Source organism: Aulonocara stuartgranti, assembly GCF_965226115.1.
Source record: "Aulonocara stuartgranti genome assembly, chromosome: 22".
Taxonomy (NCBI): domain Eukaryota; kingdom Metazoa; phylum Chordata; class Actinopteri; order Cichliformes; family Cichlidae; genus Aulonocara; species Aulonocara stuartgranti.
Genome location: NC_138957.1, coordinates 30,148,212 through 30,166,597, shown reverse-complemented (window position 1 = coordinate 30,166,597; position 18,386 = coordinate 30,148,212). Strand labels below are relative to the sequence as shown.

General features: G+C 39.6%; 2 protein-coding genes across 8 annotated transcripts in view; one reads left to right on the top strand and one right to left on the bottom strand.

Moving 5' to 3' along the window:
• The first annotated feature begins 516 nt into the window (after positions 1-516).
• Positions 517-16,563, top strand: LOC309698822 (hepatic lectin-like). Of its 7 annotated transcripts, XM_082521527.1 has the most exons (10): positions 517-601; positions 852-908; positions 13,557-13,642; positions 13,778-13,852; positions 14,367-14,489; positions 14,819-14,896; positions 15,067-15,132; positions 15,242-15,393; positions 15,509-15,633; positions 15,726-16,563. In XM_082521527.1, the coding sequence occupies exons 4-10, from the start codon at positions 13,822-13,824 to the stop codon at positions 15,928-15,930; spliced, it is 780 nt and encodes a 259-aa protein (XP_082377653.1). In that variant the 5' UTR covers positions 517-601; positions 852-908; positions 13,557-13,642; positions 13,778-13,821; the 3' UTR covers positions 15,931-16,563. The 7 variants fall into 7 exon arrangements, with proteins under 7 accessions (XP_082377653.1, XP_082377651.1, XP_082377654.1 ...); XM_082521525.1 differs by lacking the exon at positions 13,557-13,642; XM_082521528.1 differs by lacking the exon at positions 13,557-13,642 and having other exon boundaries at positions 852-912.
• LOC309698830 (histone H1-like) overlaps positions 9,194-18,386 on the bottom strand; it is an 80,115-nt gene continuing 70,922 nt past the window's right edge. Inside the window, exon 2 of the mRNA XM_082521549.1 lies at positions 9,194-9,968. Within this exon, the coding sequence (XP_082377675.1) occupies positions 9,558-9,968 (411 nt within the window). The 3' untranslated portion in view covers positions 9,194-9,557. The remainder of the gene's footprint in view (positions 9,969-18,386) is intronic.

Below are 18,386 nucleotides of genomic sequence, written 5' to 3'. Positions count from 1 at the left end.
GTAGCTCTGATGTCATCAGTTATTCTGTTTCTTACTCTTCTTACCCTCTTTCCCCTCCTCGTCCTCTTCTTGCTCCTCCTTGTCCTCTTCCTCTTAACTTCCTCTAACCCTCTTGCTTCTTCACCTCCACGTCCTCTTCCTCCAACTTCTTCACCTCCATGTCCTCTCCCTCGGCCTCCTCTGATTCTCACTCTTCTAAAAATCTGATATTTTTGTTTACAAGGTTACAAGAACAAAATATTTATCACCACAAATTGAGGCCATATAAATGCTTTCATACAACATATTTTGCAACACAGAAATAACTGAAGAAAAAAACAGTCCCTCTGGTTGATTAGTGGTGTGGTTTTTTTTTTTTTTTTTGCTCTTTACTTCTTACTAGTTCAGTCTGAATGCATGTTGTGTTTTTTTTCTCAGCGCAGAAAGGGAAGTGAATTACCCATAGTTTAAAAAAAGTCAGATTCTGAGGAAGTGAGGCAGTTTATAAGCCCTCCTCATTTTTCAGTGTTGTCTATTGTCAGTGATGCTGACAAAGCTGTAAAATGTCTGAATGTCTGCAGAACTTTGCTCTGGTGTGAACTTTACCAAAGGAGACAGAAAGGTAAATGGAGACCTGACCTGGATGACTGAGAACCTTCACAGACATACGGTAAATGGAGACTGTAATCTTTTCTGTTTGTGTGTCTATGAGAGAAAAGTTTTGTAAGAAAAATCTTATAAAATCCTTTTATTCTGTTTGCTGCATTTTAGTTTAATGTGAATATAGTGAAGTTATAAACACACATTTTACCAGCAGCCATGAGTATTCAAACCACACCAGTCTGCAATCTAGTTTTGTGTTTTTGTTGCAGACGCTGTTACTCTGAAGTTAAGACCTTAAGTGTGATTTGCCACAGTAGAGCTGCCTGGTAGGTAAAGAGCAGAAATAAACATGAGTATGACCTATGAGTCCAGTCAGCGTCCATTATGAGAATGCTATTATGTCTCTCACTGTTGTTGTTGTGTTTGTTAATTGCTGAGAGAAACAAACTGAAGACAAGATTTGCCTTTTTACTGAAGAGTCAAAGTGAGGAAGTGGCTCTGAAGTCTGTCATCTCCTTATTTGTATGTGTGTGTTTGTGCATTGTCTTTGTGTATCTACTTCATACTCTGCAGGCGTATTGCTGACGAGGAAGTGCAGTGTCTGTTTTTAGCTTCCTTGTGAAGTTCTCAGTTAAATTTTACTAACTTTTAGCTGAGTTAGTGGTCTTTGAGCCATTAGGAAAAATCCAAGCAAAGCTTAAACAAAAGCAAAGCATAAAGAAAAACTTATTCATGGCTTCATCCTTTCTAGACTGGATTACTGCAATTCTGCACATCTTTTAACAGGTGCTAGAATATATGAACAAATCACTCCAGCTGTAGCAGATTTTTGAGATTTGATGAGATTTTAAGATTCTTGGTATGGCACTCAGTTATTTAAGCAAACTCCTCAACATGTATAACTCTAAATGAGCACTGAGATCGTCTCGCCAGATGCTCTTAGTACAACTGAGATTGAATCATAGAGGAGGTTGGGCCTTCGCAGTTGCAGCGCCTAGACTCTGGAATAACTTGCCAGATGATATTCGTACTTCAGAGTCTTTCAGTCTTTCAAATCGTGTCTTAAAACTCACTTTTTTACGTTGGCTTTTAATTCAAGTTCACTTTGAGTACCATCAGACTTTTTTTGTTACGTTTGTTTTGTTTTTATGTTACACGTTGTCATTGCCTCATCTCAATTATCTGTATTTGTTTTTCTATTGCTTTCTCATGTTCTTAACTAATTGTGAAGAACTTTGGTCAATGCTGTTGCATTTAAATGTGCTATAGAAATAAAATTGATTTGATTTGATATTTTAGTATCAATGAACACTGAATGAGATAAAAAGTAGCAGAAAAAACATCCCCAACTGTTTAGCTGAGCTAGAAAGCCTGTGCCAGGCTATAAACATTTAAACAACACTCAAATACCTTAATGCTTAATGTTTCAGTAGGTAGCTGCTCATAGATATATACACATCTATGTATATTACAGTTTTTTCTGATTGCTTAAACCCTAACTGTGATTCCTGTAGCACAATCTCTAAAACTATTCAGACTTATAGCAAAACCACTCACTGAGTTTGCAAAACTAAAAGCACAAAAACTGCTTTGCACTCAGTTTGCAATTTTGTAACACACACTTTGCAAAACTGTAGGCACAATTCACTGCACAACACTCAATTACCAAATTTCCAACACACTCCTAGCAAAAGTATACACATGTATGGCTATCATTAACACTAATTTGCCAACTGTCTGGCACACTTTCACATGTGAAAACTTTTTTAGATAATCAGTTCACTTTGCAATCAGCCTAAGCACTATAATCCAGGTAAGCTGTGTGTGCGGAGTACAATGGAGGGAGCAGAAAGAGTGAGAAGTAGAGGAGGCCGAGGAAGAGGACGTGGAGGTGAAGAAGTAGGATGAAGAGGACGACAAGGACAAGGAGGAGCAAGAGGAAGACGAGGAAGGGGGAGAGGAAGATGAGGAGGGGGGAGAGGAAGGGTAGGAAGAGTAAGAAATAGAATTGCTGATGACATCAGAGCTACAATAGTGGACCATGTAATCAACCGTGGAATGACCCTGAGGGTAGCTGGCCAACGGGTCCAGCCTAACTCGAGCCGCTACACTGTAGCAAGCACCATAAGGACATCTTGAAATAAGAATCGGTTAGTACAGTCACTTCGCACTAAGATCTGTAGCACTGCCGTATGCCAATGAGAAACACACCAATACCATTGATGTAAAAATACTGAAATTGTTACTTTACAGAATTGCTAGATGACCAGATGCTGGGGCAGAGGAAGCATGTTCACTGCAGACCAAGTAACCCATATAGTCATTATGGCGATTGCAAATAATCCTATACTTGGAAATAACCACTTGTGTTTGTTTTGATGTGTTTGAATAAACACCAGTACTTGAAGTTTGGATCCCTCTATGCTTATGGATCTATGACAGAAGTATGAGCTCAAACTGACATAGCCTACCTTGTGCACAGAGAAAGCAAAAGCCAGATGTGTTTTGTATTCATACCATCAGTGTGCAGTTGGCGCATTGTGTGCTTAGTAGATGATGGCTTGTGTGTACTGTTTGATACGGAAACACCACTTTTACGAAGGTGTGAAGAGTTAATCTAGCTGTGTTTGCTTTTGCAAGAGAACTACAATGTTTTGATTATTGGGTGACAGGTTTTCTTATTTGTGTGAAGAGTTTTGCAAAATTAGCCAATAGTTACAAAAAATGTGCTTAAGCAATCAGAAAAAACTGTAACATTAAAATTGTTTGTGTGTGTAGCACTTGGCACCTTTTGTGATGGTAAAAAATTATGAGTTGGTTCATTACATTTTGAGTTAAATATATTTTCTATCCAACAAATTTAAAAAGCAAAGGAACTTTACACACGTTTTTTTAGGGTTAGTAATAATACTTTATCATATTAAATAATAATAATAATAATAATAATAATAATAATAATACTTAAGTAATGTTCTTGGCAAAGTATTTGATAAAGTTAAAAAAAATGACCACAGCTTTGTTCAAACAGATTTACAACCATGTAAGAAGTTTCTCCATTTTTTGGATTACCAGGTAACTAAAAGTAAATATGCACAGTGCCCTAAACCAACAAAGTTATTTACTAACACATTGTAGTAAATAATTGCACAACAAAGAATCCCTGTGTGCCCTGATTCCCCTTCTGTATCTCTGCTCCCGTGATACTCGTGCTCACTGCCTTCTCGTTCCCGCACTCCTGCTGGAAAATCCACAGAGGCAGCTGTTAGCACACACCTAATTATCAACAGACTAACACTCACTGATTATGCTGAAAACACTGACGGGTGGTCACACAACAACCCAGCGTCGAGGAGAACTCAGCCACACTGCTATGTACCTCTGTCGACAATCCTGGTCAGCTGCAGGTGTGTGTGATCATCCTCCTCAGGTGTGGCCAACCTCCCAACGGGACACACCCACCAGGCCTGATGGTGCCTGAAAACCAGACCTCCGGAACGCGCACACACGCACACACAAATACCTATACACACAAACCTGAAAACCAGGGACACAAGCCACAAACCAGCAAATATATAAACAAGTCCAAACTGCTCATCGACCCTGGGTCACTCAGACCGAGGTCCTTGATAATTTGTATTCCAGACATTCAGACCTGTAGATACTGTACCCTGATATGGATGACTAGGAAGTATTTCAAGATTTATTAATAAATAAAATTAATTGAATAAAATACGTTTTAGAAAATTCATTTCCAAGTTTTCTTTTTTAGTTTATTATACATTTATTATACTTAATGACTTTAGACTGTGATAATTATAGATAATTATAATCTGCTAAACACATCTGCAATTCTAGACCTCGACCACAGAGCAGAGGTGTCAGACAAAAAAGTCTTATTATCTAGTTATTTTAAGTTCCAGATGATCAGCATACCATTTCTGTTTATCCAATTTATTAATCAGCATTTGAACAAATGAGGGTCAAAGAAACATTTAAAAAACGGTCTCAACGGGCAGGGATAGCTCAGTAGGTAGAGTGGTGGCCCCATGATCGGAAGGTCGGGGATTCAACTCCACTGAACGGCTACCCTGAGTGTTAGGTTTGTAGCATAAACCTATTCGCTGGAACGTTAAGACAATATAATTACACTGCAAGCAAGACGCAAGTAGGCAAACTTCTTCATGTTACTCGTGCACGGGAGAGAACCGGACAACCGCTTGACTCCAGTTGGTCTCGTCCGTTCTCCCATACACTGTCCTTTTATTGAGGTTACATGAATATGCATAGGTTCATTAACATACGACGTCTACATACAAACAAAGAGTACCTTGCCTGTGGCCTGTGTGTGTGTGTGTGTGTGTGTGTGTGTGTGTGTGTGTGTGTGTGTGTGGGGACTGCTGATCAAAGGGTCAAACATCCTTGGTCAGGAAGAGGGTAGCCTCCCCCTCACCCTAGATGGTTCATCCTAGATAACACGGTGAGGAAGTCCTGCAGTTCATCTAAACAAAGAGCACCTAGACTAGAACAGACGTAGCTACGTTAATCCTACCATAAAACAATAAGACACGGTATGACCTCTCATGCTCCCAAAGTGCTGTCTAATACACACAAAGTTTGCAGACTATCAAGGATCAAAACCTCTACCAATCTACAACTAATTACAAAACTCTAAGCATATATAAGTAAATATTTCTAAGCATAAATGACAATCAACAATACAAATCTAACATTTCCCCCCTTTTTGACCTTTATGCCTGAAAAGTTCCCAGGTATGAATACCTCATGTCTGACAGTTTCAATGCAAACCTTTTTATACTCAGCATATGTCAAATCACCCTAAATTACTGAAAGGTACACAGTTTAATAAATGTATTAGCAATTACCCCATTCATTGAGCTCATCTCATGGCAAACTGCATCTTACGAGCAACCAAAGAAATTGTTAATTTAATAGTGAAACTAAAAAAGTAACATTTTCAAAAACATCTCAACTTGGTGGTGCTTCCTCCGGGTGTGCACATCACATGTCTCTCTGCAGAGTGGTTTAAGCTCTGCAGGGCGTCATGAATGTCTCTTCCAGTTGTTTCCATCACTGTCCATAGGACCAGAGTCCAAATGTATGTAGAATAGACATTCAAACATACTAGTTGGTTTTGTGGTTCGTCAACATGGGTCTCAGCTATTTCCAAGCTGCAGACCTCTCAGCACTCTAGTTTTATGGCCTCTTACCAGCCCCCATCACCTGACTTCAGACCTTCGTCTTGTGAGGGGGATATTTATGACTCCTTAATTGTCCACGCTCTGCAGAAAAAGCTCTCTGTGGAAAGGGTGCTGGGTTCCGTCATCTTACTGCTGTTATGATCCCAGCAGCCTTCAGAGTGTCATCGTATGCACAGTGCAGTGGCACAGCGTTAGGTGATGTTCATAGGAAACTGCTGTTATCACCACCATAGCTTCTGGTTCCTGTGCTTTCACAGAATCATGATGTCATCCTCGAACTCCTTCTGCGCTGTCGATGGAGCTTGGCACGCTCCCCTCATCCCACGAGTTTTCATGTTCCAACGCTGCTGAAGGTTTAAGGCAGAGCACGTCGTACACCTTAGTTGTCTTCCTCAGCGTCAATATTGAATCTTTCATTTTATTTAAAATCTTGCTGTGGGAAGTCTCCTCTTGATTTCCTGGAAGCTTAGTAGCACAGCTCTCTGTGTGATGTCTGCTGTGCTGAAGATGATCTCTGATCCTCCTGAAGCCTCTCTCCCATCTTGTGGACGATCCTCTCCTCTATTTTGCAGGCAGTTTCATGGTCCTTGCTGTGGCTCCAAGGTCTGATTTCATGATGGGCCCCAACCAGCTTGACCTTTGACCTCAACCACTGCCTGGCTGTCAGCTATGCCTGGAATGGTTCACGCTTCTCACTGGGCCTCTGAAGATTTCTCAGGAGATTACTGCTGCACCTGTATTTCCTTGCTAAGAAGAAAAACTTCTATTTGGAGAGCATGTCAACAATCATCAAACCACATTCTTTAGTTCAGTGAACTTCACTTATAGGCCATCAAAGCCTCATCTGAACATGGGTGCACCACTTGCATAGGTTTAATATTTGTAAATAAACGGCTAATCACACAAATCACTGCAACAATAATAAAAAACATTGTTTAATGTTAATCCTTGGACCCCTCCTCTTGACGCATGGACACACCCATGCGTCAACTCACCAAACCTGGATTCCAGTCTTAAAGAAAAAGATTAGCTAGATCATATCCCAGGCAACATCAGGGCATCTCCTCCCCTGGAGCAGCACCACCCTGGACCTATAATCCTGCAATGAAAATGTTAGTGCGCTTTGCATATTAAGTTTGCTTAACACCTGGCTCTCCCAGGAGCCTGCATACACACCATCATGGCCTGGAAAACAAAATCTGGAAGTAAAATCAAACTCCATACCTGTAAACAATTGTATCATAAGGACAAGAAGCATTCAACATCAGCAAGACAAGTGTCATGTGCAGGTTTTCTCAAATCAGTAAACTACAATTATTTTCATAAGTCGCCTCAGACATGGATCATCCCATGTACTCAGGCAACATTAATGTAATCGGTGACTGCTCTTAAGCAAAGTCACTCCACTTATATATTACTATGGGCTCAAAAGTGGCCAGCTAATGAGCCCATATCAAACTATCCCAGAAACACTGTATCTCTTATTTGTTTTACTCATGTCACTTGTCCGTTTCAGCTGAACCGTCCACAGCATTCTCAAAGAAATTAACATTAGCAATACACATTGACTGTAGTCAGACAGAGGTCAGACACAGGTCAACAGGTTCCAGAGGTGCCATAAAAACACCATAAAGTCAACCCTAGCTGTGGAAAGAAGTAACACCAGTTCTCAACACAGGAAATTTCACACAGGTTATTCACATTATCAAAGTAACCTTCACATTTTCCCATCAACACAATGCAACAGCATCACCACTCATAACCTGTAAACACAGTTTTCCTCACACATAAACCCAGAAATCCTGTAGTAGGAAAAAACATCAACCAGTTGTCCTGGTATAAATCGCATCATCAATTCACATGAAGAACTGGCACGCTGTAAGAAAAGAAAATGCAAATATTAGCGCTTGCGCAGGCGTATGCATACTTTGTCACAGATATCTCTGTGAGCAACTCAAGCCTATGAATAACACACCTGATAAATGCACAGACACAGAAAATGGCATTTAAAAGGTTAAATCATCATGCAACCTCGAGTGTTGCTGTCATCTTTCTGCTCCTGTAAAAGGAAACACATGGGTTCATCTGCACCTTTGTCAGGTGGGGGTTAGCTTCACACAATCATGTTCAGTCAGTCAGTCAGTTATTTTAAAATTCTTACTCATTCACTCAGTGGTTCCTTCTTTTGCTAATTGTGGAAATTATCATCGCATTCGTTTCCACGCTCAGCAAAACGACGTTATTTCAAAAAGAAAAATAATTTAGACTGGATTTCCTCGTTGAATCCTTTTTGGGGGGACTCTCATTTCCTAATTGTCCCAAATAAGTGGCTTTCTCCTGAACCCATTTTAAATGTGGAGAAACTCACTTGCAACAATTTTCTTGACGACGTGTAACGCTTTTAATTCCCGACTTGCAGATCTGCTCAAAGAAAAGAAATTCACAAGCAAAAATCAGTGCTTGTTCAAAAATGAAAAATAAAAAATAACAGAGATTATCAAACCAAACTCTCAGTGCACTGTGAAAGTATCAAAATAAAAAGGCCTTGTTAAGTCATGACACAAGCTCCTCATCTCAGGAGGGTAAATCATACCATTAGCATGGTTTATCATACCATCATACTAATCGGCAGGCTCAACTTCACAACAAAAGAAAAATCATCAGCTAGATTCACTCCAAATCAACCATCAGCTGCACAACACACAACATAACCCTAATGTCATATTAGCTATGAGTTTAATCACCCGGTCTGTGCTCTTCACTCATTTAAGCCACAGATCTATTTTATTCAATTTTTCCTTTTTCCCTTCATCATAAAACATGTGACATGCTGTCATGCACTTCACAAAACAGTCTGTTCTGACGTATTCAGAGTTGTGTATCTAAATACAGGATTCACTCGCACATCAAAGCAGGAAACTCAGTGTTTTAGAGTCTCTACTCAACACACAACAAACTCCAACACATCTCATTCACTCGTGCTAGAATTCAGTCACCTTTCATTAATCTAAAACCGATCAACTAATTTGCATATCAGCTATTAACCCACTAAGTTGACAGGACGACAGAAAAGCATGTTCAAAATAGTATCACAAAAGACAATTTCCCTCATACAGTAAATTACTTATGCTGCCTCAATCAAGCAGGAAGCTTCTCCCAATTTACCATTTTAACACTAAATTTATTGTCTGATCACTGGTTGGTCAAACCAGGATCTTTTTTTTTTTTCCACAAAAGTTAAATTGTTGTCCTGCAACTTGTAGAGTCAATTTTTTTCCTTTAGGATAAATTCAGTATTTGATAACAAGTGTCTGCTAAATTGACACTATTGTAACACTGATGAAAGATAACAAGCTAATTTTCATTGCATGGGTTTGTGTTATTAAGCAGGTCTAATGCATGTCTGTGGAGCTGCATCTCCAGCAGAGCATGTTCTTAAAGCTGCCTTTCCTACACATTTCTCTGCTATTATTTAATCATTTCTTAACTAATGTGCTATGAGTCTTCATGAGTCATTTTGTGTTTGGAATTGTTAGTAGGGTTAATGCATGTTCTGCTTGTGTGTGTGTGATTTTGTATATGTTTCTATTTTCGCAATGTTTCAGACTCCGTCTCAATTTTCCAACTTAAGCAGTCAGTTTTCTTTTCCCCAGGTTTGCTAACCCAAATTTTGATTTCCCACATTAAATAATTCCTATGTGTTCTCACCTAGTCTTCTCACTCTGTTGTCCTCTCACTCTGTTGTCCTCTCCCTCTTCAACAGTCCCGGCAGTTCTCCTTCAGCTTTGTCCTGTCTAGTAGCTGAAGTGCTGCTGCTGCCTTCTTGGGCGACTTCTTAGCAGCTGCTGCCGATTTCTTGGCTTTGGCCGCGGCGGGCTTCTTGGCTTTGCTCTCAGTAGCCTTGTTCATCTTGAAGGATCCGGAGGTCCTGGTGCCCTTGGTCTGCACCAGAGTGCCCTTCGCCACCAGGCTCTTGATGGCGGTCTTGACACGGGCCTTGTTCTTGTCCACATCGTAGCCTCCGGCAGCCAGAGCCTTCTTGAGGGCGGCCACAGACAGGCCGTTGCGCTCCTTGGAAGCGACCACGGCTTTCACAATCAGCTCGCCCACGCTGAGGCCGACCTTCTTGGGCTTGGAAGTCATCGTCTTCTTCTTCTTGGCCTGAACCTCGGTGCAGGGCGCAGGGCGTGTTTATGATGGAGCCTTTCCCACCACAGCGCTGGCACGTTGAACGCATCATGAAGGGTCCATTTCTTTCATGTCGCTAGCCAGCATGCTAGCTGCATGTGGCTTGCCCGAGTCACTCAGTCCTTTTTGAGCATTTCAACATGCTGCCACCGCCATCTTGCTCGCCCCTCCGTGGAATTCATCCAATCAGACAGGAAGATGGGTTTGCTTTCTTCTGCTGCTGTTTGTCCACATTGCTGCTGCTTTGCTGGGACTTTTTGTGCTCAGGACTTGCTGCTGTCTCTTTATCATGGAGCTGCATTCCTTATCTTCAGGGAGGAGTGAGCTCGCTTGTGAGGTTGAGAAACACATGGCACTGTAAATAAGTCAGCCAGAAACTTGGCCTGCATGTTTCCAATGATGTTAAACTATAACTTTCTTCCGACCGCTGCATGTGGAAAATTGATTCAGGTCTGCTTTTCACCTGAAAGTGACAAACTAAAACATGTTCATTATTATCATCACTGCTTAATCAACACACATCTCTCTCTCTCTCTCTCTCTGTCTGTGTTTGTGTGAACAATCCTTTCTTAAAAGCAGAAAATGACATTGTAGTTGTTTTTCGGCTGATCAACACAAAACCTTTTTCCTATGATTATTTCTCTTCGTCTACAATGTAATTTGTCTCTTTTTCACTCTTTTTTTTTTCTTCACAATAGCTGGTGGTCTGCAAAATCACCGCTCTCACTCACAATCAGAGGCAATCACTTTTGCACAGTGCACAAAAACACTGTGATGTCAGACACATTCACACTCACTTTTTCATCTGCATAAATAAATCATATGGCTGGAGATATGTGCCATGGTGATCCATAAGCATGATCACCAGTTTATTTAATTATTTTTAATCCAACAAAACAAATAAACAAAAACATGATGCTGATGCTACACACACACACGAGTCAAGGAGCAGAAAAACTGCTCATGGAAACGCTGCACACTCTCTGTTTCCCTCTCTTTGAGTAGTTCTCAGACAGCTCTTGATCTGATAATGTGTAGTTTGCTCATCAGCTCAAAAAACAAAAACAAAACTGCAACGCGACATCACACAGTAGTTGCATGCTCTGCCCACAGTGGCAAAGTCTTACACTTACATATTCAACACAGCTTCTCCATCATGTATTTTTAGATGTTTCATACAGGGTTGAGCATATTAGTTGTTTTCACAGATGTGCTCTATATCTCAACAATGGCTCATAATAAGACGACAGTCTTCCACACAGGTCAAGTGCCTCTATGCACTTCATGAGTTTAAATATTTATCTATATCCCTTCACCTCACATGTCATTGTACTGAATTTAAGCAACCACAAGCTTAATGTAGATTACTTTTAACAACTATCCACCTCAATTAAATCTATGGTCTGGCACACAGGCTGCTGTCGATCAGGGCAAGCTAAAGAATAAACATTGTATCAGCAAGGGGTGGGGGGAAAGCCATTCACCAGAGCATATCTTAAGTGCTGCTGATGTGGGCTGGCCTTCTCCACAGCTCTCCAAGGCTGGTGTGTTTTCTGAAAACTTCTAACATTTGAATCTCTTCCATTTATAAGCCTGCGATTAACCGCACGGCTCAGGTCCGCGTGACCGCGCTCGCGTGAACCCGCGCAGCTGTGGAGCCGTCGCTCTCTCTCTTTTTTACATAAATACTTTGTGCTGCCAGGAGCAAAGTCCAGCACAAACGTCTGTCTCCCTCCGACTCACTCTTGGTTGCTTAGAAACCCATGATAACAACAACAGTCGGTGTCACAGACCACATGTTCTGCTCCGCACACACAACAACAACAACAACGACGACGACAATGACAACAACACAAAATAGGCCTACTGTCCAGCACAATCTGGACCCCGCGGAACTTCTCAACACCCCACTGAGCGGTGGAGAACTCACTACAGTACCCCACACAGCGGTCTGTATTTCGCCCCACTAAGACGGCGAACCAAAAAAAGTTCGAACTGCGCAACTCTGCGACTTAATGCTTCTGTACAAAAAACCCCACTGAGCGGCTTTGTACATCGCCCCACTTAGACGGCGAATTTTAGCCCCACTAAGCGGCCACGGACAACGCCCCACTGAGCGGCGAAGACGTACAGTTATAGAGTTGGACTCTAAACTTACTCGGTGTTGCTTAGCGTGTAATATCAGCCTCGAATCCCGCCAATCGCCATTCATCGAGGAGAAAAGACATACAGCGAATCCACAGGAACTTCCTGGCTGACGTCAGTCTTTCAGCGTGTCCCTCCTCCCCTCGGTGAATGCGATTCCAGGGCTCTGGCATCGAAGGACCAATTAATGTTAGGTTTGTAGCATAAACCTATTCGCTGGAACGTTAAGACAATATAATTACACTGCAAGCAAGACGCAAGTAGGCAAACTTCTTCATGTTACTCGTGCACGGGAGAGAACCGGACAACCGCTTGACTCCAGTTGGTCTCGTCCGTTCTCCCATACACTGTCCTTTTATTGAGGTTACATGAATATGCATAGGTTCATTAACATACGACGTCTACATACAAACAAAGAGTACCTTGCCTGTGGCCTGTGTGTGTGTGTGTGTGTGTGTGTGTGTGTGTGTGTGTGTGTGTGTGGGGACTGCTGATCAAAGGGTCAAACATCCTTGGTCAGGAAGAGGGTAGCCTCCCCCTCACCCTAGATGGTTCATCCTAGATAACACGGTGAGGAAGTCCTGCAGTTCATCTAAACAAAGAGCACCTAGACTAGAACAGACGTAGCTACGTTAATCCTACCATAAAACAATAAGACACGGTATGACCTCTCATGCTCCCAAAGTGCTGTCTAATACACACAAAGTTTGCAGACTATCAAGGATCAAAACCTCTACCAATCTACAACTAATTACAAAACTCTAAGCATATATAAGTAAATATTTCTAAGCATAAATGACAATCAACAATACAAATCTAACACTGAGGTACCCCTGAGCAAGGTACCGTCCCTACACTGCATTGGTGGCTGCCCACTGCTTCACTGGGTGAATGGGTTAAATGCAGAGGAACTATTTCCCTATGGGGACTAACACACACACACACACACACACACACACACACACACACACACACACACACACACACACACACACACAAGGGTCTCAAAAATAAAGCTGTAAATAAAAATCTGTAAAACTTGTCATGACTGACCCCCTAAATGGTTGTTTTGACAGTATTCACATTTCTTTAGTGTTTTTGATCAACATTTTAATATAAGTTGGGGGATTTCTGGTACAGCATCAAATTTATTAGAAAATACAACTACATAAGCCATTAATAAATTAAATAGAGTATTTTTAAAAATTAAAAATTTCCTAAACTTAAAAACCTCCAGTCGCTTCTACCACGACCTGTGTGACTGAGAACCTACATAGACATGTCTCCTGAGGTCAATGCAACTCATAAAATTGTTGTTGCATTTGTATGCAAGAGATCAGCACAATGTACCACAGGGACAGACATTTCAATAATAAAAAAGAAACCTTCCTTCAGTTATACAAACAGCAGTTATTCTGACAGGTGGAGCCAGACTGTAGATGAAGCCTCCTCCCTCCTCTTTAGGAACAGGCCAACAGGGATTTTTAAGCTGTAAAACAGAAGCCACAGTGAGTAAGGAAGCAATTAAATTGAGCATCAAAGCTTAGCTACATTTAGTTTCTGTTAAATGTATAAAGAATTGAATCTATGATAAATAATAAAGGAAACATAATTTCAACATTTTGTTGTGTTTTGTGATTGAGAGACTGTTGGATTACGTCTGAAGTCAGGATCTTGAAGTTTCAGCATGATGAGTCGTCCGCAGAGCTTCATAGACGGTAAGAACATTAATGTGGTGGTAAAACAACAGGAAGGTGACGGAGCTTCAGTCACATCTGAGTGATCATCATCAGACTTTTGATTAAAGTTATGATGTTTGTGCTGGAACAGAACAACATTATATGTATATGACTTAAAAATATGTAGAGCCCACATTCATTGTCTAATCATATCAATTATCTTTCTTTATTTATTGCATAAATCAGAAATGTAACAGTCAAAAGTAATTGATGAAGAAAGAATGTTTAAAAGCAAAATGAAGATGTGAAGAGCAAAAACAAAAACAGGAACTGACCAAAAGGATGTGTGACATGTTAACATGTTTTAACTCAAGTGTTTCCTGTTCAAAGCATCTAAATCATCTTTAATGTTCTTGTATTGACACTCACTACAGTTCAGTGTACTTTAATAGTACTAAAATATTGTAGCATGACAAACTGTTTAAACTGTTGTAACTGATAAATACACATTTTTCTGAACTCTCACATTGTGTCTCCTCTAAACGTTCATCAGGTGAAGCTCCTGACTCTCGGCATGCAAAATCAAACAGAGGGTCAAAGGTCACCACAGAGAGAGTGGCACTGGTGGTTCTCTGTATCCTGCTGGCAGCTGCTCTCATCGTTATTTATCGTCTCTGTCAGTTTGTGTGGTTTCCTTCGTCTTACTTAACTTAAAAAAAATCAATAATCTGATTTTCTGTAAATCAAATGAGAAAAATAATTACAGTGAAGGTGTAAAACACTGCAGATTGGACACACTGGCTCCGTTTTAATCATGTTGCAGCAAATTAAAGATGTGTCCAACTTTTTCTTGTTTTCTGAAAAATCTGTTTGTTTCTCTCATTTTTAAATCAGCAGTTGAAAACATGAGAACTAAAGAAACACTGAAAACACAAAGCTACAAAAATCCTTTCAGTGTAAACAAACCTCACTGACTGACTGGTTTGTTTGTTCTTTTTTAATCAGCATTTGACAAAATTAGAACGAACAAACAGCTCGAAAACCTGAAACATCACAAAATGAAGTGTGAAAGAAATCTGACAGGTAAGCATATACAGCTGATTGTTTCTAACCTTCAGTCTAAATCAAACTCATGACACACAGCTCACTGGGCCTTTTTTACTTCATGTAAATGATTATTTGTTTTTAATTCAAACTTTAGATAAAAATAGATGATGAATGACTGATGACTGTTTTATTCTTTATTCTAACAGAGACTCTCTCTAAGATAAAACCATGCAGCACGGTGCAGCCGACCTGTCCAGCACCTAAAGTAATAGGTAAGTTATGGATTTTGTCTCTGAGACACAAACTTCAAGCTAAGTTCACACAAACATGAACAGTGATTTCTTCCACCTGACTGAAATCGTTGCTGTAATCTCTTCAAAGATGATCCTTGTTATAAATGTGAAGAAGGTTGGGAGCTACATGGAGGAAAGTGCTATTACTTCTCCATCAGTAAATCATCCTGGGAACAGAGCAGAGATGAATGTAGAGCTAAAAGAGGAGACCTGGTTAAGATAGACAGCATAGAGGAGCAGGTATGAAACACTGCTGCAGGTTCATGTTCTTACATGTTATATCACATCTTTATGTTTCACCTTCTCAGCACAGAAAAGACTAACAAAGTCATTTTCATCTTCTTTTCATGATCAGAGGCTCCTGGAGAGAAGACTGAGAGATTTAATGACTGAAGCTGAGGACAAGTTCTGGATCGGACTGACAGACTCAGCAGTAGAGGGCAGATGGGTGTGGGTGGACAGATCACCACTGGATCAAAGGTTTGTTTGTTGTGAAAATATATTTTATTCATTTCCAGAATTAAAGTTATCAGTTTTTACTAAACCAATTATTTTTGTTCTTCAACTCTTAGTTTGACGTTTTGGAGCAAAGGTGAGCCAGACAATTGGACAGGGGACAAAGGTGAACATCCTGATGGAGAGGACTGTGTGAGGATGGGAGATCAAGGTGGAGCTGATAATCTGAAGTGTTGGTTTGATGCATTTTGCTCAAAGCCTCACAGAAGTATTTGTGAGAAAGCAGCAGTAAAAGGACAGTTTAAAAAAGTATGTGACTGAAATTCACATATGAAACACTAGGATGAAGTGATGCAATTTTTAAAATAATGCCACAAACAGAAACAAAATGAACACAGTAAAATCAACATGAGTAATATTTTGCATCTGATACTTTTTAATTTTGAAGCGATTAACACGAACAAGAAATGTGGGAGCACCTATGAAATTCATTAATTTTTATAATAAAATAATAAATTATCCTGTTTTGTAAACTTAAAGCCATCTAGAAAGTTAAAAAGTATTTTGGATACTGAATCAATGAGTACATCATATAACAGAAGAACCTATGAATTATTTATTATCACTTTTACAGGAAAAAGAAACGAAGAAAGAAAGACGTGAAGTGTTACAATGGAATAAGTAATTCACGTCAGTGTTATTAAAAATAGGAATGCAACATTTAACATCGATTCATCCAGTACAAGAAAAGGAGGCTGTGGTTCTCAGAGTTTTCAGTGTGAGAAGCTGTTTGTAAATGTGGTAAATGATACACATTTCTTAACTCTCACATCTGTGACTCCTGAAAAACCTCTGACAGTGTGGTACTGCTGTTGTTGTTTTTTTTTTCAAATGTGTGTTTGAATGACAAGTAATTAAATGAGCAACAGAACATTTGCTGTTGTTGTAAAATCCTGTCGGCTTCTTGTGTTAACCCGCTTTTTTTTGCGGGGGGAGGGGGGCATCCAGGATCTGAAGCAAAATCAGCAATAAATTATAAATCATTAGATATCATTACATATTATTAATAGATATTAATCAATTGATCAATTGTTAAAGAAGGATCTTGAGTTTAAGATTTCAAGTGCATTTTTAATTTTAAGTGGAGTGCGATCCTAAGTTACACCACAAGAGGGCACTTCCAGGTCTGGCACAAAGTTCTGCCCATAGTATCCTAGACATTCAGACCTGTAGATACTGTACCTTTATACAGATGACTGGATAATGAATAAAGATAAATGAATGAATTTCCAAATCACTTTAGTTTATTATACATTTATTATACTTCTTTACTTTGAAATTACTTTGATTGTCTTTTATTCATTTATACATTAATAAATTAATTATTACTAATAAATTATTTGATAATTCAAATAGTGGCAAAAAACCCACTGTCTAATCTGTTGAACACATCTGTAATTCTAAACCTCGACCATAGAGAAGAGAGGACAGCAAAAATGTCTCATTATTTATTTATTTTAAGTTTCAGCTGATCATCGTATCACTTTTTTCCGATGCTGTTCTAAGATCTTTTTGTTTTATTATGTTGTAATTAACAAAATCTTTGTTTATTAAATTCATCAGCATTTGAACACATGAGAGACAAAGAAACATTAAAACAATTGGAAGGTCTCAAAAATAAAGCTGTAAATAAAAAACTGTAAACTTGTACAGTATTCACATTTCTTTAGTGTTTTTGATCAACATTTTAATATAAGTTGGGGAATTTCTGTTATAGCACCAAATTTATTAGAAAATACAACTTATTAAGTCATTGATAAATTAAATAGAGCATTTTTACATAATTTGAAAGAGTTTTGTTATTTTTATTTTGTTAAGTTTCTGTAACAAGAATCTTACTGAACTTCTAATAAAGCAGAGATTAATGTAGAGCTAAATGTTGAGCCGAACATGAACCAGCATGAGGGTTCATGTTCTTATGCATTGAATCACATTGTTATGTTTCATCATCTCAGCACAGAAAAATTCAACAAGGAGCTCGGGAAGAAAGAGACTGGAGTTTAAAAAATGTCCTAAATTTAACCTAAACTTCCTAAACTAAGCTTGCTTCTACCACGACCTGTGTGACTCAGAACCTACACAGATATTTCCAGTGAGGTCATTTCCTCAACGGTTTCTGTTCAGACATTTCTGGAGAGAAGAATGAGAAACATCATGAATGAAGATGACAAGTTGTGGATCAGACTGACAGATTCAGCAGTAGAGGGCAGATATTTGTGGGTGGATGGTTCAGGACTGTGTAAAAGGCTTGATTGTTGAGAAAACTTTAGGTTGTGCCAAATTTGTGAAACAACTATTTTAACAAGGCCCTAAAATATCACCTCATCTCATGGGCAGTTCCTCATTTTGTTCTGCTTTAATACATTTTATTTTTATCTTCCTTTTAACCGCCTGCAAATGTGATACAACTCATAAAACTGTTGTTGCATTTGTATGCAAGAGATCAGCACAATGTACCACAGGGTCAGACATTTCAACAATAAATAAAGAAACCTTGTTTCAGTTATAATAAAAGCAGTTATTCTGACAGGAGGAGTCTCAGTCTCAGTCTTCAACAGCAACACAACATATTTTGTCTTGTCTTCCTTCTCCCACCCCAACCGGTCGCAGCAGATGGTCCCGCCCCGCCCCGAGTCTGGTTCTGCTGGAGGTTTCTTCCTGTTAAAAGGGAGTTTTTCCTTCCCACTGTCGCCAAAGTGCTTGCTCATAGGGGGTCA